The 22,712-nt window shown below is 37.9% G+C and overlaps 1 protein-coding gene across 1 annotated transcript in view; it reads right to left on the bottom strand.

Annotated features, from left to right (window-relative positions):
- The window catches only part of RPAP2 (RNA polymerase II associated protein 2), a gene marked incomplete at both ends in the record, with an annotated part of 49,764 nt that extends 27,413 nt beyond the window's left edge, over positions 1–22,351 (bottom strand). Inside the window, 10 exons of the mRNA XM_010145842.1 lie at positions 5,386–5,454; positions 12,051–12,131; positions 14,451–14,545; positions 14,866–15,781; positions 16,652–16,687; positions 18,440–18,528; positions 19,451–19,516; positions 20,458–20,556; positions 21,227–21,341; positions 22,306–22,351. Of these exons, the coding sequence (XP_010144144.1) occupies positions 5,386–5,454; positions 12,051–12,131; positions 14,451–14,545; positions 14,866–15,781; positions 16,652–16,687; positions 18,440–18,528; positions 19,451–19,516; positions 20,458–20,556; positions 21,227–21,341; positions 22,306–22,351 (1,612 nt within the window). The remainder of the gene's footprint in view (positions 1–5,385; positions 5,455–12,050; positions 12,132–14,450; positions 14,546–14,865; positions 15,782–16,651; positions 16,688–18,439; positions 18,529–19,450; positions 19,517–20,457; positions 20,557–21,226; positions 21,342–22,305) is intronic.
- Positions 22,352–22,712: the final 361 nt, after the last annotated feature.

Raw genomic sequence — 22,712 nt, 5'->3', positions numbered from 1 at the left:
TTTCCCTACTACCATACTCTTAATGCACAAGTACATAGGGAATATGAAGTTCCTAAGGGTAACTATAGCAGAATATCCGAAATTATGTTCAATGGAAAAGTATTGCTAGATTCTCACAAAAGATTAGTCATAAGAAGACCACCATGAAGGACAATTTATAACTGGTGACGCCTTTTGCACGCCAGCTCCACATAGCTGGGCATGACTTCAGTCTGAATGCCCACAGCTGCGGGGAACATGCAGATTTCTAACCTGTGGAGGGATTTTGAAGACACTTGGCAAAAAGCCATGACCCTGCTCTTCCCTTACACTGGGCAGCAAAACTGGCAGGTGCAGAGAAGACAGCTTTCTGAGCCACCACCCGTAGCTCCAAGCAGCAGAAGTCCAGGAGACAGTGTGTGCAAAGGATCCACTCCTGCAGATGTGGTTAAGAACCAGAACCATGAAAGGAAACTAATTATCTTGGATTCATCTCAGAGTTTGTGCTGGGCATGCCTAAAAGTTACACAGCACATCCAAATCCCCCGTTTAGCCGGCTGTCCAAGAGGCATACCAGTCCATGAGGGATACTAGAATGGACAGAGACTGCAGCTGTGTGTGCTGCAGTGAAATCCACAGCGTCACTTTAGTGTGTTAGCAGCACTAGGCAACACAGTGTTTTTTTTGTATAAGTGTTTTTTGTATAAGGAGAAACACCTTCTTTGAAACTGCGAAGGCTTCTTCTATTTTCTCCCTTATGAATGATGAAGATATTTAATTAAAGTTAGCACTGATTAATGACCCAATGAGTAACATTGCAAATCTCTCAAAATACTGTTGTATAAATGTTTCCGAAGCAATACTGGAACATGCTAGGAGGAAGTAAAGTAATACTGATCTCCTCCACAATACGCCAAATAAGCATATTTGAGTTTGCTTAGAAACTGCTGGTAGGAAAGAACTGCCTAACAGAAAACCTACTTGAGTTCACACTCATCAAATGACAATCTACAATTACTAAGAGGAAAAAAAGGGAAGAATATACTTTTAGGTTTTCTTAATGTGTTAAGGCAAACTTGCCTTTTCTCTATTTCACACAATAATGTAACTACAGATAGAGACCAAGAGTAGAGACAATACTACGAGCACATTCAAACACTTTTATAAAGACTTCTAGATTTTTGGTCCTGCAAAATGGAAATAATTACATTTCTAACTAAATGATAAATTATTTTTCTCAGCTGAAACCTAGAACCAATCTTCTATCATCAGACTTGCTAAATAAAAGATCATTCTGCTGACTTCTACGTGATTTCTGTAGTAAAGAGTCACTCTGCAAGTCTGATTCATAACCAATATATATTTGTACATTTCAAACATACAGACCTTTTCAGACAAAAAACACAGCAGTGACACCACAAACATCTGAATTCCTCTTAAAATAATTTAGAAATGTCAGTGTTGAGCAATAAATGTGCTCTCGTGTGCAAAGTAAAAACGCATTCTTGAACCCGAGATTCTCCAGTTCCTGAACAGTTATCTCCAAGAGAGTAAACCTCTAGAGTACATCTCCACACGACACATTTATCTAAAGTGGCTGCACACATATAATGATGGCTTTTGTTTAGTGATCATGGTCATTCCGAGTTTGTTTAAATACTGCAGCCGCATGCTTATAAACTAATCCCAGAACATTTCTAAAATGCTTCAAAGCTTTTAGCGGGGAACCTCTTGCATAGGTTTTGTAGATGAAGCTGACCACAGTTCACTGGAACCAGCCAGCTCAGATAAGTAAGATGAAAGCAGACATTTCCTGAAAATATCTTGAAAGCTTTCCATTAGACTGTACCAGGGGTATACGCTAAAAACAGCAAGTGCCCATGCTCTTATAGGAACCAATCTCCCCACTGCTTTCTCCATTCTTTCTTGAACTACTGTATTTGTATCTCTTTATCTGCTTCATTTGATACCTTGCAAAGTTCTTTGTGGAGAAAAAGATGCAACGTCTGTATTCTAGGTTACAGTACATTATAAAGCAGTTATTACTATAATAAAAAGATTCTGCTTAATGTACTAAACATTGCAACAGGAAGACACAGAAATCTGCCACTGCCAAAATTATTACAAATGATAAATAAGTTAGAAATTTGGTAATTTTAAAGAGTCACTCCATGAGAGGCACGAATGCAATTATTTGAACACCATTCTGTGGCTGTCAAAGCGTACTGTAAGAAGGTCGATATAGCATTGCTGAATGCGCTGGTCATAAAGATAGGAGTGCCTCGGGCTAGATTTTCAATAAAGGCTGAGACTGGCTGTTCATATTTTATAGGAAATTTGATTGAATAAATCCAGCTGTTCACTAGGAATAGGAAATGCTCCACTGCTGCAACCTCCATTATTTCCTATTTTGAGAAAGAAAATCACACTGTCTTGTTTCAGGCACGTTATTTCAGAGCAATGAATTAGAAGCCCAGGTTTCTTTACAAGTCAGTGAACTCAAGGGCACATAGCTTCTCAAGCACTGGCAGACAAAAAAGGGAGCCTAGGTCTAATTTAAGCAGCAAAATAAATTAGGTGTTATGACTATCCAACATCCTGTACTCTACAAAGAGTTAACATGCACATGCCAGTGAAGAAAGGATAGCATTATCATAACATAATACAAAGTATCAGGCAGTGATGACACTTGAATTCAATACAGCAGTGATGGTAACAGTTATTCTGCCCAGTTCTGCCCATCACAAACACAGTTAGGGCACTCTGAAAGCGCACTGTGAAGTTAAGTCCTCAGCACACACTAGCCATATAGGAGAAGGAAGTGGTGAGCCACAGTATCGATGCACAAAAAGGGGTGCAAGCAAAGGACAACAATTGTAACTCTAAACAAAATAACCCTGCCTCCTTCCAAACAAAACAAAAAAATACTTGAAGTCTTAGTAGTTTCTTTGGAGGTATACCCTGAAATCCCACGCTCACTCCACCTTCTGTACTCTCTGTTCTTATACCTCCTGCACTCCAGGGCACCTGCGATACGATCTTTCATCCTCCTGGGAAGGGGAAGTATTATCCTCTTCAAGGGGTTGCTTATGCTATTTCACTGTTTAGTGTTAGGAGTAAAATGACCATCCTGTGTCTGGGATCAGGTCAAGACCTGTGAATACGTATTCTGAAAACATTCTCCTCTTTCAGTGACAGAAGTTAGTAAAGAGCCACCTGACTCAGGCCCCATATAACTGCCATCTAAATGACATTAAATCTGCTGCAAAATGCATCATCTCTCAGTAAAGCTAAGGGGAAGCCAGAGAAGATTTAGTAACTCTTTTAATGAACAATATTAGTAAGATATGACAGATTTCTTGGCAGACTGCAGGAGGTGGGAAAGGGCCACAACCTGAAGGCCTGTCTGCAAGTGATTGCCCGCATCCTCAGCAGCCTTTTGCTGCATGCTTCTGGCTTGCACTAAATACTCAAGTGTGATTAGAATTCCCAAATAATTGTTTGTTCTCTTTTAATCTTTCTGGAAACGATGCAACATTCATCACGTTAGAGCAATCTTGGCACTCATTCTATGCCATCTACATTATTCCACATCCTCTCTTAGAAGGGTTGTGAGAGAAATTGTTCAAAAACTCAAAATCATGAGCTCGCAAGAACCGTTACCATAAGCTGAGGTCAACAGGAGTTCTACTCATCATTTCATTAGAATAATATTAGATATAAAATGTACTCTATTTTAGGTCAAATATAATTAATTTGTTTAGGGATGGACCCTTAGAAAGCAAAAGTAAAGACAGACTTGGTTCTCTGCTCCTGCTGATTGCTACCAAGACTGCCTGTTACTTGTATAACATTTTAAAGCAATTGTAGAACAATCATTAGCTATGTAAACATTTAGAGTTCATCATACACGGAGAGACCAGCAACATATTTTAACTTCCAATCAAAAGAGTTACCATTTCCTTAAGCACAGAAACTACTTGAAAAATTCATAAGATCTGTTTCACAAATTACGAATTCAACCAGAAGAATATATAGTAAAAATGACAAAAGATTTGTTCTTATAGTTGATTAAAAATTTATGCCAAGGCATTCAAGTAAAGTTACTTTCTGTGTTCTGATTTAATGAATCATTTGAGCGGTATCTGGCTGGGTGACACAGATGTAAGGCTCGCTGAAGCCTACTCTAATGCCTGCTGGTATAGTCTTCCTTGGGACAGTAAAGCCTGAACAATGTGTCAGACTGAAGTAATATCAAGGAAAGTAAGTGCAGTACTGCGATGTTACGAGCTTGGCCCACAACACTTCCTGACCTGTGAACGTCTGTAAGTACTTCTCTGTCCTACAGGCTCCAGTGACCCAGGAAGCCCAAAAGAGGCAGCAGCAGTGTGGTAATAAACAGTCCCTGGAATAAGATTTTTGCAGTCTTGTCATTCAAGCTGAAAGGCATACAAAGATTGCTCGATGGCTTAACCCTGTTGAAAGGCAGGGTCTGAGACTGAGTGAAACCACCAGTGATTTCTTAAAAAGGTGAACTGATGTTAAATGCTTAATGAAAATTTGGGAGAGAACCATCTGTTTTACGCATTGCAACATTTGTATCTTTAACTTCAGAAATGTACACGAATTTGGAAAATATAAATTAAGGAAGTTACTTGATGCACACTGCTACAGCTTTTACAGATCATGCCTCCGTGCAGAAGTTCACTGAAAGACATTATAATAAAATCAGACTTCCCATTAGGGAAACCTTTGGAAAGAATTTAATTCTACTGTAAGCAGAACAAGGAGGACTGCAGGCATTGTAGTACCGTAATATTAAGTAATAAATCTAATCGTAGAATTTAAAACAAACAAACAAACAAAGAACCTGGGTACCAGTATTCCTTTCAGAAATTTGGGAGTTGCTAAAAAAGCTTTCCCCTCTCAAAGGTGTTTTCTAGAATATTCAAACAAACATATTTAGAAGCACAACATATCTTTATGGAAACAATTTGACTTTAATATTTTAAGAAATAGAAGTAAAATGAGGTGAAAATAATAGAGTTATGCCAAATCCTAATAATACAATACACGTCATTTTGCCCTACTCTCAGAGAGGGGAAGAATGTCTGCGAGCAGCAAAAGGAAAAAAATACATCCCTCCTTCACTCCACCAGCTCCCTTTAAAACCTCCCAAAGCTGTTTGTAACATTAAGCTTGTCCATTGTTAACACGTTGTTGCAAGAAGGACAAATCCTGTTTTGTCAAGACAGTTTAGTTCATTTGCATGAAAAAATATTTCTCATGATTCCCCAGTTAATTTAAAGAAATCTTTCCCTCCCTTCATCTGAAAATTATATCTTGTCTTGATAAGCTAGTTAAGACAGTTGTGTATGAAAATATTTGACATTAAAGGGTACTTACACAGATAACAAAACAATAGCAATTAGAGTCCATTCAGGCATTTTGTGAATAATATTTCTGTTTGTTAACCTGAAAAAAAATAATAAAAAAAATCAGAATATTTCAGAGTGAAAGTGAATGGATTTTAACTGCGGAATTTAAGTCTACCATTAAAAGACTTAATAAACTGAGTTACAGTGCAGTGATTACAGCTGTATCTGAGCAGTTCACCAACTCTCAGGCTTCTCTTTCATCTAACCCTGTAATGGAGGAACTGCAGAATTTCCAATGTATCTCTTTTTTCTGTATGAAAGTGGGATGGGGAAGAGTGAACAGAAGCTAATTCCTTGAATTGGCTCACAAATAGTCCTGGCTGCTGTGGGAGCTCAGCTCTCCCTCACACGCACTGGGAAATTCTCAGGAACTGCACATGCGTTTCTGAAAAGATGGGCCTTCTTTCCCCCCTGCTGGCTTTGGATCCAGATTTGCTGTAAAAGCTAATGTTGTGGAAACAGACTGGATTTTATAAGATACTGGAGACAGTCCTCTGACGATTCTTGTTTTTCACATGGAAACCTGGAATTCTAACTTATGCAATGAGAGCCACTGCAGATACACGAGGAAGAAAACGAGGTGTGAATCAAGAGCCACACGGGTGGCTCAACAGAAGTGCTGCTGCGTTTTATACCTGCTGCCACATTTGTCTGAACTTTGTAATAGGACAGAGCTGCTTTGAGTCAAACGTTAATCAATTTGTGTGTGAATTGCTATGGCTAAATTTAGGCATGACCCTGGTGTTCAAGACAAGCAATTTCACGGATCAGTCACAACTAAAAACAAAGCTGTGGCTTTGCGGGCACACAAAAAGGCTAGCAGATTAATTCCATTCATTCAGACAGCACCACCCGAAGAAATACTGAGGGGCAAGTGACTCCTTTTGTTTGCTTCCTTCTTGCTCTCTGCTTCCCTTCCATGCAGCCTGGTATAAATTCAGAACCAGAGCGAAGCTACCCTGTCATTCACACCAGCTTCTACAGGCACTGGTGAAGATGGGAGGTTGCTTGAAATTACATACCTGGCTACAAACTCAAATCCAGGGTTTTCTTCCCCCGTAAGTTATAGTTACCCCAAAAATGTGTTAAAAAGTGGAAAAATAAAAGTATTGCTACTCGCCATTGTTAAAATTCAAATTCTGTTAACTAATTTCCCAAAACTATGTTCAAAATGTGAATATGGAAGATTATATTAAAAAATGTTCATTAAAAATGCAGTTATGAATAAGATATTTTATAGGACCATTTTGCATATGCCTACTTCAGAAAGATATTAAAGATTAATAAAATTAATTTTTATTTACAGATAGTAATGATCAAAGCCATATTATCCTTTTTTCCTCCTCAAAACACCAAGTTTTCCAATGAAAATAAGATTTTGAAGCAATGATTACTCAAGTAGTGTCGCAACAGCCTGCAGTTTGTTAAATGATGAAAGGAAAAGCAATGTTTTATACTACATGTACAGGAATTTTCACATCAAACTAGAACCAATAGTTCTGGTAAATACAGATTATTTCAGTTATTAAAAGATTCATTTTTACCAATTCCTATTTGAAATAGAAACTGGTAAACTGCTACATTTTTCTGGCTATAGAACAAGAGACAAAACAAAGGCTGAACATCTTGACTCAGTACTGATGACAGTGATAAACACTACCAAGAAATGCCTGATGGAATCATCTTGACAGGCAATTCATATGTAACATTCCAGTTAATCTGCTACGATGAGACACAATGGAAGAGACAGCTCCAAGACACCTGGGAAAACTCTGTCAAAGAGAGAAAGCAGCTTTATTTCAAAGCTACACAAGGAGTTATTATTGATTAGAGCACAGAAGGTGTCATTCTCGTACGCAAACTGAGAGCTGCAGTTATTTGTGTCAATTAACTCCTACTCAGTGTTAGTATTGATTGGCAAGGTCTGAACACTAGTCATTGCCATCAATACGCTGTTTATGAAGGAGGTAGTCAAGACTCGGATAACCAGCAGGATATGGCAAGATGGATCTGCGGATGTACTGCTGTCACTGGACTGGATGAACAGCCAGGCTTCCCCAATGAGCAACCTTTCAGTACAACACCTGCTCTAACACACTTGTGCAGCTGAAAAAAAAAACCATTTCAGGCAGATCAGACTAAAGCTAGCAACCCACAGGTGTGAAGCCTTAAATAATAAGGAGCAGTGGAAGGGCAGTCACTTTGAAAAACAAGCTGTGTGTCAACACCAAGGCCTCTGAAGAGCAAAGCTTTCAGAAAACAGGGAAGAGCAAGTCCTGTGTAAAAATGGTTCATTAATTCTTTGTTTTGCCTCTAGCCAAAACTGTTAGTTCAGAACAATCCATGAAAGTCAGGTCACTAGATTTCTGTCATAAACTTTGTGCACATGATTTGAGTTTTGCAGTGACATATTTTCTGTTAAAGAGTTTGGGTAAACTTTCCCAAAGAACAACAACAATATGCAACTTTTCAAAACAGAATGTCTCTGCTTTCTTGGCCTCTGTAGGGCAGGATAGGTAGGCCAAGAAAACTGGATGATCCCAAATAGTTGTGGATGCTTAGTTGCTGGTTTGTGGGTGTTGTGGTTCACCCCAGCCAGATGCACTGCAGCTGGACTTGCCCGCTTCCACCATCCACTAAGAAGCAGAACTCATGTAGCAGTTTTAATACGCTATGAAGGATTTCAGACTAAGCAGATGGATCCAAGTGGCAGAAGCTGACAGGACAAGGACTGAAGAGTAAAAGGCATAAAAATTCCATCCTAAATAACCTCCCAATAACTGACTAGTGCCCAGCCTGCAAAGAAACTAAAATCCAATATGGAAGTTGTAGGAATACAGGGAGTCCAAGGTTAAAGTAATTTCTAGGAAACAATGTGATCACAGGAACACTGTCCAATGGTGAATAGCAGATGGACACCAGGATTACTACTGTGCTAGTTAACCCCTAATGTGCACTTAGCACCAATTATTATGAATACAATGCAAGAAACGTAACTGGTCAATATAAAACAATCTATCAAAAATATTTTTTCTTTATACCCATTTTTAAAACTATATTCTTTAGTGTTATTTTCTGTTCCAGAAGTTTGTTTCTCCTTACAATGAGAATATACTCATCACCTATGAATCTACGAGCTCAATTTTTAACACGTTGCTATGAATTTGACTAGTAGTAGCAACGAGTTATTGGTACTACACGTGCATTTGGTGAAAAAACCATTCCTTTAAAGAGGTCCATGTTCGCTGTCTTTCGGTTTTACCCAGTATGTCTGCATTCTTACACTGGGAGAAGAAGAAAAAATGTGTCCCAAATGGAGAAGATTTTCCTTCTTTCATTTTACAATTTATCTTTGTTGCAAAGCGAAGTCACCAGCATCTTTGCAAATGAAGCAGCCTTTCTGTTCACACATTCAGATTCCCAGGTGCAGGCACATGTAACTTCAGTTCAAGAACAAGACCTGTTAGTTTGGCTGTTTGCCTATTCCACAAGGCAGCAAGCTGACTTCATGAAATTAGGACATAAAAGATGTGACTTAAGGGGACCTCAGCTACTTACAATTTTTATGAAACTTGAACTAATATGAGTGAAGGACAGCACAGGCAAATACTAAAGCATAGATTGTTTTTCTTTAGGCTTCAACTAAATCAGTTTAACCATAGGAGACCGCTCCTCTACCCCTGAGAAAGAGAAACATATTTACACACTGTAGTATAATTTAGTTTGATGACAAACAGCAAAAATGAGCTACTGCTATAACCTTAGGCTCCCTTCAAGAGAGGCCCGTTTACTTGAGAAAAGGTCATTAATGTTCTGGTACGTTCACATTTCTATACAGAAACCCTGTCTATGAACAAAGTACTGCTGAAACCCAGAATCTAAAATTCCACTTAACAAGGGTAATAGGTAAAAGTCTATAGGTGAGTGTAAACACCAGATAACACACACTCTTGATACATATTTAAAAGCTAAAATATTTTCTTGGAAACAAAAAGTAAGACAAAGCTGTGATAAGAAGCCTTGAACACATCTTTAGGGAACAACTGTATCGTATTCATTGACAGAGTTCAATGTCAATGATAAGCTCCATAAAATGAATTAAAATACTTGCAACCATAAGATACAGGAGGAATTCTATTTTCAATATGAAATATTACACCTAAAGAAATCCCAACTACACATTCACAAACAAAAGAATTGAGCCTCAATTTATATATAAATAACTGATTTTCTCCTCTCTTTTAACAAAGTTCCTTTACACACTCTGGAGAATTACTTGACATCTCAGCTTCCATAACAAAAGCTTACAGGCACTGAGGGACTTTGTTTGGGAAGAGCTCTAACCATTCTAAAATGTCTCTTGAGATCCCTCTAGTGCGTTTCCCAGCAGTAGTGATTGAATAAAATGCTGCCCAAAGGAGGCTGAACTGCAAGTGTTCCTTTAAAAACCAATGGAGCTGAAAATTGTTGTTGCTTAGTTCACCACATGCTCTTTTACCCTTCTTCAGCTAAGCCCTACTGCAGCCATGTGTTTCATCTCCTACCCTCTTTGGCAAGTTCTTCAGCCTGAAGCATTTCCAGTACAGAAAGCAGGAAAGAGCACTAACATTAATCAATGCTTCCTCCATAGTCATTAAGCTACTTAACCACATTAACAAATGAAGTAATGTTTAAATTTCTATACACTGCGCACATAAATACCGTTCAAAATTTACCCCAGGTCCCCCTGCCAAAGCATTCAACCTAAAATCGGAGAGACCACTCATATGTACAGAACCAGAAACTCAAACCTTCAACTTCACGTCCATGAACTGGCTTTTGTGTATCAACACACCTTTTTGGATCAGAAAAGCTAGAGGAAGAAAGGGCCCAAAGGTTTTATTGCTCCTCTATTTCCTGTATTTTTTTATTCTTTTACTATCAGTGACAATAAAACCCATTTATTTATATCTATACACATACACGAAAGCCCTTAGCACTTCTGTAATGCCTACAATTGTTTTCAAGATCCCCTGCCCAAAACACTGCATTTCTAATAAGCAATTTATCTGGAATCTTTACAGTAAGGGAGCCCCAAGAAGTTGCTACCATTACCTTCAACTTACTTGCTAGCAAAAAAGACTAAGAAATAAACTCACAAAATGTTACCTGAGAGATCAGAAATAGATCAGGGGACACTCTTAAAATACAATAAAATACATGAGCCAGGTATTGGGATCAGAGTCCAAACTAATTAGATTTGGTTCCATTCTGTAAACCCACAGATGTATATATATACAGTGTCAGAAGTCCATTTTGGCTTCAAGGCTCCTTTGCTTTAAAGCACTTCCAAAACTTCATATTCAAGCCACACTGTCTTTGAACAGCAGAAATTATTTAAAAAAGAAGATCTGCTTTTGAGAACCTCCCAGAACTTTTTACTTAATCATACAAAACTAGATTGGAAGAGAACAAATGTAATTTTTCCAGTTCTACCAATCCATAAGCTAAAATGATTATTAAACATTTAGACTCCAGAGCTAAAACTGTTTTAAGACACAAAGATTTTATTCAAGTAGTACATATATACACAGTATATACATTCTGCTCCAATAAAACCAAAAGTATCTCCCCAGGTTTCAGTGTTGCTAAAATAAAAAATTAATCACAAGTTAAAAGACTGCAATTACAGGACGAAGTTCAATTACTAATAATTCTTTCAAATAAAACAGATCATGCACAGAGTCACCAGAAAGGAAAAGACTATCTGCCACAGAAAAAAATCTCATGTATAGAGACCTGTCTTATAGTGGCATTCTTCCAGACATCAAATAAATCATAAGGAATCGTGCAGAGCTGGGTTTCTTTTCTCCAAAGCCTACACTCCTTGTGGCAAAGGCCACAAGAACGAGTTTTGGAAAATTCACATCTAAGACCTCATGCAGGTTGGGGATGCAAGGGGAATGTTCAAGAATGACATCGTACAGAGTTAGCAACTGTTGTTGCTGCTTTTCCTGACAATACAGGAAATTATCTAGGTCTAAGTTACAAAAGTTGTGTCCCAAAGAAAAACCTAAAAATGTTCAGAGAAGTTACCAACATTCTGTTTTCCTTCCTTCTTTAACTCAAATGTTTCCAAATATTGTTTTTAGTGCTTCTGACTGAAGCAGAAGCTTCATCTGTGGTGATAAAACATCCACTAGATCTACTTCCCCTTGAAATAAAGAACAAGACAGGTCAATCTGGACCTTCTTCCTGGCTCTAGAAGTTAAAGGCAACAATTATTAATCACATTAAAACTATTTAGCCTGGCTGTAGGGAGTCAGAGCAAAAGAAAGAGACAGATCTCAGAAACTCACGCTTAATAGGAGGTGACGAGGTAGCAGAACCTTTAAAAGACTCACCATCATCCTCCAGAGACCACTGGCCTAGTTTTTAAAAATCTACAAATACTCCTGGTGACCTAGCCACTGTCAGGAGCACAGAAAGGGTTGACTTGTTAGTCCACAGGGAATGTGACATTACCTACATGAACACACAGACAGGACGGGCAAATCTGCAATGGGCCTTGCTCTGTGCCCAAATCACAAACCATTCAACAGCATGTTTAATTAATCAATCAAGAAGAATCTCTAAGTAAAGACCAATACTCACCGGAAAGTTTTGACAAGATTTTTTAGCTCTGTGTAAACATCACCTGGAGTAATCTGAAGAGGGCCCAAAACTGCAGGTAATCTAGAAGGCAAAAGACACCAGTCAATATACATTTTCCTCTCTTTCTCGTTATTTCTCAAGTAGGACCTCCATCAAAGTTCATAAGGATTGACTATTTTACAGCAGATCAGGCCTGTAGTTTACCTTTCAGATTCCTCTGAGTGGTATTTGAGCAACCTCTTTGCTTTACAACAGCTTGTTTTTAAAAATAAGAAGCTCCAGCTCAGTGTGAGTGTAAAAAAAGACATTAAATATAACTTTACATGCATACTCTTATTAACTTCACATGTCGGTTCTGACAAGACATTCTTACCAAAAAAAATCAAAGTGCTCACACTATGAGGATTAGAATTCCAGGCCTCATAAATGTTTCAAGTACTTATATTTACTTGATTCAAAAATACTACTACAAAGGGAAAGTACGTCTACACACGGTTTGCACAGAGGACGTATTTGTTAACCCTACACTCACATAGATACAACAGAAGTAACATTCTACTATAAGCCTGAATCAAAATAATAGTATGGCAATCAGAAAATTTCAAGAGAAAGAAAAAGACAGATTGCCTCCCTACTTGACTGTGTGAAAAGTCGATATAGCACACAACAAGCCGCACGTGCTGTTTAACTAGTTGTCAATATCTCCAAATGCTGGCAACAACATGTGTTACGTTTTACATTTAGGATAAAACTTTTGTCTCTATTTACTTGTTTCATAGCTAACATCCTCTTGCATTTGACTATCCAGTTATTTATGTATTTATGCATCAATATTGCAGAAAGAATCAAGATTTCTGTTCTCCCTTACATCACCACACGTTTTACAAAAACTGAACACAGGACTCTTACGATGCTGGGCATATTCATATTCCCACTGATTTCATCGGCACACACCAAGAAAACATTGCTTTATCACAATGAAAATGGTCTCTCTGACTTGAGTGTGACAGGTCTACTGCATCACCTCATGAAATTTAAAATGATCAATTAAAGAAGGGGATAGTTAAAAATAAAACCTTAGAAGAAACTAAGAAAAAAAAATTCTGTCTTTCTTATCCTCTTTGCATGGAATACCAGACTTTTAAAGTTCAGCAGAAATTTTGCTAGAAGCTGGAAATGACTGACTAACTTGCGGAAAAATTCGAAATAGTCAAGAAACTGCTTTACTATACAGTACTAGTTCTTGGTATATCTGCGACATCAACACTTTCAGAAAGATAAGAGATAGACACCTTTCTTGCAGCACGATTACATTTCATTTTTGTGGCCTGTCCATGCTTGTTGCGGGTGGAGAGAAACAGAATGGAGGAGGGTTTTTTTGGGGGTGGGGAGTTTTGGTTGTGGGGTTTTTTATTAAAACAAAAAACTTTCTGCAAAATCTAGTTTGGCTAACTAACACGAACTGCAACCACAGAAAAACACAACACCCCTAACAAAACCACCACAATCACGGTCTTCAAACACTCATTTATCTGCATCACCTTGACGACAGGAATATTTTTAAGGTCCTCTCGACTTTGACAATAATTTTAACAGCTATAGTAGAGATGCCCTAATCTCTTCTCTGGGACTCCAAAGCCCTTTTACATATATGAAAGAGGTCTGGTGTTTGGAAAGTTTTAAAATTCAACCCTGAAGGCCTTTAAGGGTTGTAGCTATAGGCTATCAGTATGCTTAATGTACAGGACAAATATTTGCACTCCCCCCAAATTCAGGCTTTTCAGTTTAGACTTCAGCAGTTGGTACATACAGCTATTTAAATATTTCAGATTTTTTGTCCACCAGAATTTGCTTTTAAACAACCTAATTAGTTTAAATTATTTCCAGATAACTGAGGGAAAGGAGGAAGATAAAGAATCTGCTGTGGAATTTCTTTGTTTTTGAAGCTCACATTCTCATTTTAAGCTCCATGTGTTATACCAACATTTAGACCCCAAAACCACCAAAACTTTCACGGTAATGGCACAATTGCATCGACTTCTGCCAACTACTGAAGAGCAGGAACATGCTGTCATGCCAGCCTGGAATACTGTCAACTACAAGCTTCAATGCTTGTAGGAAGGGACAGGTTTCTTCAGAAGAACACCTTGAGATTCTGACACCGGTGAGATTCTGACATCTAGCACAGCAGGCTGTGCAAACTGATGTCCGCAACTGTAATGCGGATGACTGTCTCAGAAATAAATAAAGAGCTTTAGGGCAATACCAGGTTTAAGTTATGACTAAGGTCACCTAGAAAAAGCCAGAATTTCACTCATTGCACCAGGAGTTTGTTATTTAAAACGATGATGAATGAGCACTAACTTCAGCTTGACATTTACCAAAGTAAAGGATACTTACACTTTTCTCAGTTTTTCAAGGACAATTCGCTTTCTAATCTGCATTTGTGCATTTGACTCAACAAGTGGGAAGGTGAAATTTTCCTGTTGATCATCCTGTATGAAACAAAAAAACTTTAATTAAATACTAGATTATAGCTGTTAAAGTCAGTGCATCAAAATAGTCACAGCTTGTGACATATTTAAACATAAGAAAACTCATCTCTGAATAGAAAAAAAAAAACCAACCCACCAGTAATTTCTTAATGGACAGAAGCTTGCTTGATCTGACCCAACATATAGTACGCAGCTAAGCTACTTGTCCCGTTCCCTATGCTAGATACTTTTTCACTTATGATGACAAAACCAGAGAGCTTGTATTAATTCTTCAAAAGCAGGCTTTATACAGCCTGGACACTATTCCACCAGACGCTTACTTTGTCTTTGCTTGGATGTTCCTCTGCTTGTGCACGTGTCATCGCCTCTTCCGCCAAGATGCACTTTCCTTTATAGAACTCTTTTACTCGGAGTTCTAGAAACTCTGTTTCCTCTTTTAACTTTTCATAACTAGGCACAGGCTTAACTATTCCACCTGGGCCGGCGAAAGGCAAAGAATAGTTCAAACTGTTTTCAGACTCCCCTACAGCATCAGCTGTATCGAAGTCATCCTCATCAAGTTCTTCATTCTCCTGGTTAGCAGATGATATGTGCTCTGATGAACTCAAAGAAGTATAGTTTGGGCCATAGAGAAATTTTAAAGTTTCCTCAGTTCTCCATTCTGTAAGTGTCTGCTTAAGCACTTCTAATAAACTGCCTTTGGAATTAACTGGATGCCTCAGTTCAGGGGTTTTATGCTCTTTTGAGTTAGCTAGTGTTCTTCTAAGATGTTCTGCTCCTCTTCTGCTCACACCTAGAAACACTATCTGTGAACCGCAGGTATTTTCACTGTTTTCTGAAGCACTTGATTTCCCTAGACTAGGATTTTTTGAAGGTGTTGCTGTTGTCTTATTATTAACTGGGCAAGCATGCATTTCTTCCTGAGCATCTAAATTACAATGAGATAGTCGTTCAGTGGCTCCTACTACATCCGAGTCTTCAGTTTTAGGGCTGCAATAGACTTTCTGAGCATGCTTCTTTTTGAGGATGCTGTGCAATTGCTGAGCAAAATTGGCTGAACCTGACTGACTTCCTGGTAGGACAGAAGAAACAAATTCTTGTTCAGTATCACTACTGCTGTCACTGGCTGTGTCATGAGAACCAGATTCACATGGATTTGAAGATATCCCAGGATTTTCAATGTCAGATGCTTTAACCACTTCATCACGCAGTTTCACCTCTTCTCCAGTCTGTCCACTGCAACAGAAAACACAAGCCATCAATGAAATAAGAAATGCATGTTACCTGTAATAGCTTTCATTCTTATGTAAGAAAGATAAATAAAGCATTTTTCCCTCATAGTAGAAGTGTACTTTTTTGCTTTAAGAATCATAGCTGCTCTTCTAAAAGTCTTCTTGAACTCAAAGAGTTGTCATGTTCTGCAATCAAGATAACAAGTATAGACACTATTAAGAGAAGTGAGTTCTCAGTTGCTTATTGGCAGTTAGAAAAGAACAGTAAACAAGCTATTATTAAACAGAAGAATGTCAGACTTAGCATGATGAGGAGTTCCATTTTAAAATTAAGATAGGCATCTTAACATACACAGGAATACAGTACCCTAAAACCAGGGGCAGAGCAGAGCTGATTTTAGCATATGTAAGTTTGCCATCTAATGGCCATGTGTGGCAACAGAAAACAAACAAAAAGACAATACAGGGCAAGGTACAGAGAGATGACAGAGTCGCATGATTTCATTTCAGCTGATATAGATGTTTCAGATTAAGAAGTATAAAAGCTTTCATCACATATAATTGGTACCATTTTCTTTATAAAGAATAGATAGTATAAAATATGCTTAGTACAAACAGTCTATTTGTTTCAGATTTCAACAGGCTCAGTTAAGACACACAGGCCAAGAGCAGCTGTACACTAAATCATACAGATCAAATATGCTGGTTTAGAATCACAAAGGAGAACACTAAACCAGAAAAACAATCCTTTGTGTAGGTCCTAATAAAGTCTTTTCTATAATACAGGAAATCAAAGACTGCCCTTTCACCTGATACGATGCTAGTATTTCTAACTGTAAGTGCATATAACAAAAAAAATGATTGCTCGGTGTACCTCTGTCCCTCCTTCAGCAGCTCTATGTCTGGTGGTCTGCAAAAAGAAGACACTGAATGAAGATTTTCCTGATATATCAATGCTCTTGAAATATACATTAAAACATAAAATACATAGTTGAGGTTGAAAGGGATGTCTGAGGATCTTCTAGTCAACAGTCTCTCTTCAAAGCAGGGTTTAGCGAGAGCAGGTTTATACATACATTTATACATAAAGCACAACTCATGTGCCTGCAGCATGACGCTGTTATGTTGAACATTTAACAGATTCAGTAAGTCACACAAATGGAAGTCTCTAGTCTGATCTCCTGCTTCTAATGCAATTGTCATCAGCACTACATTGGGTCAGCCACAAATTCATGAAGTTTAAATCTTGAAAACCTCCAAAGACATTGCTGAGTGTCCTGTTTCATGCCACCATAACCTTAGTGCAATTTTTCCCCCATGTCCAACCTGAACCACCCATGTGATAATTCGTGGCCACTGCCCCTTGTTAAGTGCAACTCGAACACCTCTCAGATGATGTACGAAACACCCCACATCAGATGACAGCTGCATTGCTCATATGAATGTACTGAGTTTGGAAACTGAAGGTGGTAACATGCAATGATTTAAATTATTAACTCCACAGAACTCTTCTTCAGAGATTTTTGGACAGGTTATAGCCTTTTTTGCCAGAAGAATTTCACATATATCCTAATGTGTAAATGTGTATCAGTGTGTCTACAGGCACGTGACTGCGCAAACAGATACATCCAGCCATGAACTATCTGGGGTTTTGTTTGTTTGTTTTTGAAAATACCACCTGTCTGCCCCTCTCTCTGCATAAATAATTAACTATGTGAGACACATCAGAACTATACTCTTTCAATGTTAAGGATAAAGGGAAATTTTAAAAGTACTTTCTTTAAAGACAGCAAAAGAATAGCACAAAAATACTTGAACATTCAATGAAGAGTAGTTTTACCTACTAGAATCCCTCAGATCAGATCAGGCTGCTCTAAATCTCTTCTCTTATTGATCAGGTATTTCATATGACTGATCTGAACTGTGAAAATGAGCTAACACGCATAATTTCAGCTAGTTTCTTTGGTTGAAAACCAAGAGACAATGAAAAGTAGTGTCTTGGAGAACAAAAGCTGAATAAGTTCAGCTGAACATCCTCTAGACAAATATTTATTGTTGAACAGTGACACCCATTGGCTCAATTCATTATTTGCAAGCCTACGTTTCCTAAGCTAGGCACACGGATTGCATCCCACAGTGCCACAACGTGTACTGCACCAAGCCAGGAAATGGGCAACCTGAAATTCACACAGGGAGAAGAACCTCTTCACCTTACGGTCTGCTTTCAGGTGCAGACATTCACTGCTTAATGTTAAAACCATGCCAACTGCTGTGCTAAAATTAGATAAGCTCTTGTAACAGGGTAAGATTAATCCATCCTGTATGTTAAAAATCCAATTCTAATGAGTACATTTTAAAATACTTAAAACGTAGTATTAAAGCAATAGGAGTTGACTATTATTTATGACTGGTCTGCCCTCTAAACTAACATGGTGATGCCTACTTACTAGTCATCAGTAATATTGAATCATGGCGATTACTGTAATCAACATGGCAACAAGACAAAAAAATGAACACCATGCTAAGCTAACATGTTAAAATCAACTACCTCTGCTTCAGCTGCATCATTTTGCTGTACTGCAGCTAATTAATTAGCAGTGAAGTTTGGCTAGAGAATATAATATTCTTAAAAGGAACAATGAACATATAAGATTAGGCTTACTTTTCTTCTTCTCGCATCCACACTGGACTTTTGGAAATTTGAGCTTCAAAATATTTAGATGCTCTATAGCAAAAGTTGCTGCAAAAGCACTGGAAAAAAGAGAAAAAAACAACAAAGTATGACTAAAGACAACTTTAATACTCACAGAAAGGTACAAAAGTCGTTGTTTTTTATGACTGAAAAATTAAGTACTAATTCATACTTCTTTTTAAGCCTATGACTAGGTTTTTGATTCACCTGAAAATCCAAACCTATCAAATACGTCTATCCCATTCCCCACAAGTCACTTTTACCTTCTTTTTCCCCCACCTTTTTGTTTTTTGCACTTTTTATTACATACTGAAAAGCAAAACGGTGTTGGATTCTACATAACAATAATTAAAAAAACAACCAAAACTGTTCAAAGAGCAATTGAACCACGAATTGACCAAGAAGATGGTCATTCGGTTTAAAAGACATGCAATAAAATTCAGGTGTTTAATAATGAAGCAACAGAACTTTGATATTTTGCAATATCAGAACATCTAAAATTTTCCAATACCTTCTGAAAAATTAACCTGCAAACTTGCATAAGGGAACAAGACAAAACACCCCACTTCTTCTTGGTGTCTTGCCTGGTAGCTTGAGAAAGCAATTCCCAGAATTTTGAGTATCCCAGAGTTGTAACCAGAGACAAGGAATGCGTACGAATGACACTGAAAATATTTGTTCTGCCCCTAGAAATATTTATCCTACAATTTAGCATCTGAAGCACCTGTAAGTGATTTTGTATCCAGTGTGCAGTCAAAAGAGACTTTTATGCGACCACACGCATGAATATGCTTCAAGAAAGAAATGGACTTTGTGAAGAGGTAGGTTTTATGCTGAAAGTACTCAAAAAAAAAAGAACAGTAAACGTAGTCACACTAAGGACTGCATAAGATGTTATTTGTATTACACTGCTGTAACAAAATGCGTTTCTGATGTCGAGACAACATTAAATACAATTTAGAAATAGACTTGTTACCATACCTTTCTTTCAGTGATATCATAAACTCTGTTCGTTTTTGTTGAAATTCTGTACTTCTGTTTTGGCACCTAAAACAACATGCTTTCATCAGCAAGACTGTTACTTCCATCATGACTTTACAGAAAACTTCATTTTTAATTCACATGTTTTAATATGTGCAATATGCTCTGTTTTAACCGAATTGCACACTACCACCAGTTCTTCCTCTCAATTGTTTTGATATCACAAGAAAGCCAGCAATGAACACAAAACAACGGAGTTGCTGTGGTAGAAACTGTACTTGTGTTAAGTGTCGGGCAATTACAGACAGGTTCTTCTTTCCCCCATATCATATGCATATCTATATGCACTTGAGACTTTCCTGTCAGAGACCCCCACCACTTCCCAGACAAACCTAGAGAGGAACTTCCATGAAATATAGTTTCCAAGTGAACTTCTGTGGGGACATATGAAGTCCCAAACAGTAAAATTTTTTGTACTTGAGTAGATTTTCTCCAGCTAATCAAGCGTACCCCAACTGGTATTGTATCACAGATTATCTAACTGAACTCCTTCTGCTTAAGCTCCAACACACCATACCTAAACAAGCATGACCACAATATAGATAACGTGCATTTTTAGAGCAGATGCACATGCACTCACATAGTAATATCCCTGTATTGTATTATTTTCTCACTTCAAGCCTTCTCACAGAAATATGTGGTTACACTGAAGAAGGACCAAGATTAGAAAGATTTTGCATGCACAAAGAAAGGCCATGAAAGGCCATACTTAGTTCACCTTTATTACTGTCAAAGTAGATGCTGACTGATTCTGTCATACAGTAATGGTTGTCAGCTGATGAAATTTTACCTTTTACTTCTGAAGGATTATACTGAAACGGAATGATAAAACTGACGACAGTTTAATCTATGTTTAATATCGTAAATTTAAAATTAAAAAGAAAATGCAAGAGAATAAAAATTGTGAAGATTCTTATGATAATAGCATTAACAAAAAAGCAACTTACATTTTCTAGTTTATTTTGACATAGAGGATAACCGCATAGTTTGATAATGGATCGCTCATCTACAACGTCTTTATAGTGAGATGGAGTAATAAATTTTCCCTAAAATGACAAGAAAATAGTTCAACCACAGATACCAGAAAATCTGTCATTTTTTGTACTCAGAACATAAATATTTTTAATTTTGAAACAGTTATCTAGTAAGTTTAATAAACAACATTTAGAACCTACACAGTAAAAAATGGGAAAAGGGTAAACACAGAAAGATGACAGACATGGGCACCTCTTTTTATTTATACAAGAGCTTCATATTTTTGCCTCTAGTGTGACACCCATTTTCATGATTTTCCTCTATTTACATGTTTTGTACATCTATTTACCAGCCTACGTACAACTTTAACAGGAGTAACCACCATACTGTTACAGAAAAAACAATGCTGCCAGATCCTGTGGCACATTATAGAAACTTTGTCTAAATTTACAGATGACATGATGGAGACTTAAATTTTTATACTTTGTTTATCAGTCTAGAACCACAGAGGCATAAACAAAGGCTGTGGTAATAAAGTGAGGTTTCATAAATGTGTACAGTCCTGCAAGAGCAGCGCATGTTTTCGCCGCAGAACCCTTGAAAATAAGGCCATCATCATCAGAACTGATGAGACAGGGAATAAATGGTTTGTCTACTTCGAACCGCAGTAAATTCTTCCAAGAACTTTAAAAAAAGTTGAACAGTAAGATACGAAATAGTATAAAGACTTGCAGCACCTACAGAACTCAGAAGGAACTCTTCAGTAATGTTCTCTTCCAGGAGTTGTTCTACAATAGACAGTGCTTTTTTCTCAAATTCAATCTTCTTTCGCAGAGCAGCTTCCAGAGCTGCTTTCCTGTAACAGAGCAGACAATGAATGAATTATCCAATCGTATCTTTACCTTTTGTCTGAAATACAGTAGTTTACATTTCTTTGCATCACGCTGTGTTGGCCAAACAAAGCACCACGTAACTGGACTAGTAATTCTATAATAACCACAAAGCAGTTTTCAGCCTTGGTTTGCTTTACTTCTACCCTGGTCAGGAAAAGCATTGACTCTAACTGCACTGCAGTCCTTCCATACAAGTTACCCAACTCTTTCTGCAACAGAGGGAAACCCAGAACTGGCTCTGGACAAAGAGCCCCGGACACACAGTTACTGAGTGCTGCCAGGAGAATGGGAGCTGGAAGAAAAAAAGACTGGGACAAGACTGAGTCTGAGGGTACAAAGTAAAGGAAGGAATAAATTGAATAAACACCACTACAGTATATTTCCCGAGTCTCGCCACTATAGCATTGCCAGTAAATACCCAGAAAGCAACCACCTAGTGTCTCTGATTTCTATTTGGCAGTGCTTCCCACAGAGGCTGTCAATGTACAGTCATCCTGTTGCCTTAACCGACAGAGGTCCACGCTGTTCACCTGCAAGTGTAGCTCTACTACAGACACAAATGAATATTCAGGTAAACTGTCCATGGCAGAAAGTGGTTTTTTCTCTCAAGTTTGGTTTTTCAAGTGAATAAAGAAAAATGGCGAGTATCAAAGAAATTAAGATGGCAAAAAGCAAGCACTATAGAGTAAGGAAATACAACGGTGGAGGTCAGTTTCATATACTTCTAGCATACTACACAATGCACACATACGCTGCTGTTGGAAGTTACACAGCAGCACTCCAAACAAGCCTGCATGACATTGATACTGGTGACCTCCTGAAGTTAGTCATGGCACTTTGAGAAATCAAAAAACCACAAGAGGCAGAGAATGCAATTTCAAAGTGAGGTAAAGCAGCATGAAGGCCACATATTGCTAGAAATTATACCTTTGAGCAACATCTTCATTCTTCAGAGCAGCTGAATGTTTGTTTCCTAGAAATCAAACACAAATGTAGAAATACAGAAATGAGTGCACTTTCTTCCTTTAACAGTGGAAAATATTATAAGCTGAAAAATATGAAAACCTCCAAACTGTAAGCATAATCAAGAGAACTGCTTAGAAACTCGGTTTTGGTGGCTGAGAGTGACTTCAGTAAGCTAGTAACGATTCAGCGTTGCGTGTGTCATGCACACACACGTTTTACAAGCGTGAGGACAGACAAGCCCAACTCTCTTACTACTCCCATTCATCACGTTCCATACAGCCAGAAAGATAAAGCAGCAAGAGTTGTGACACTAATTTTGTGACAACCACGCTCACGCCGGTTCTCCAGCGGCTCTCCAGCCCAGCCTC

This window comes from Buceros rhinoceros, unplaced genomic scaffold, assembly GCF_000710305.1.
Source record: "Buceros rhinoceros silvestris isolate BGI_N320 unplaced genomic scaffold, ASM71030v1 scaffold33490, whole genome shotgun sequence".
NCBI lineage: Eukaryota > Metazoa > Chordata > Aves > Bucerotiformes > Bucerotidae > Buceros > Buceros rhinoceros.
This window is presented reverse-complemented; position numbering and strand designations above follow the sequence as displayed.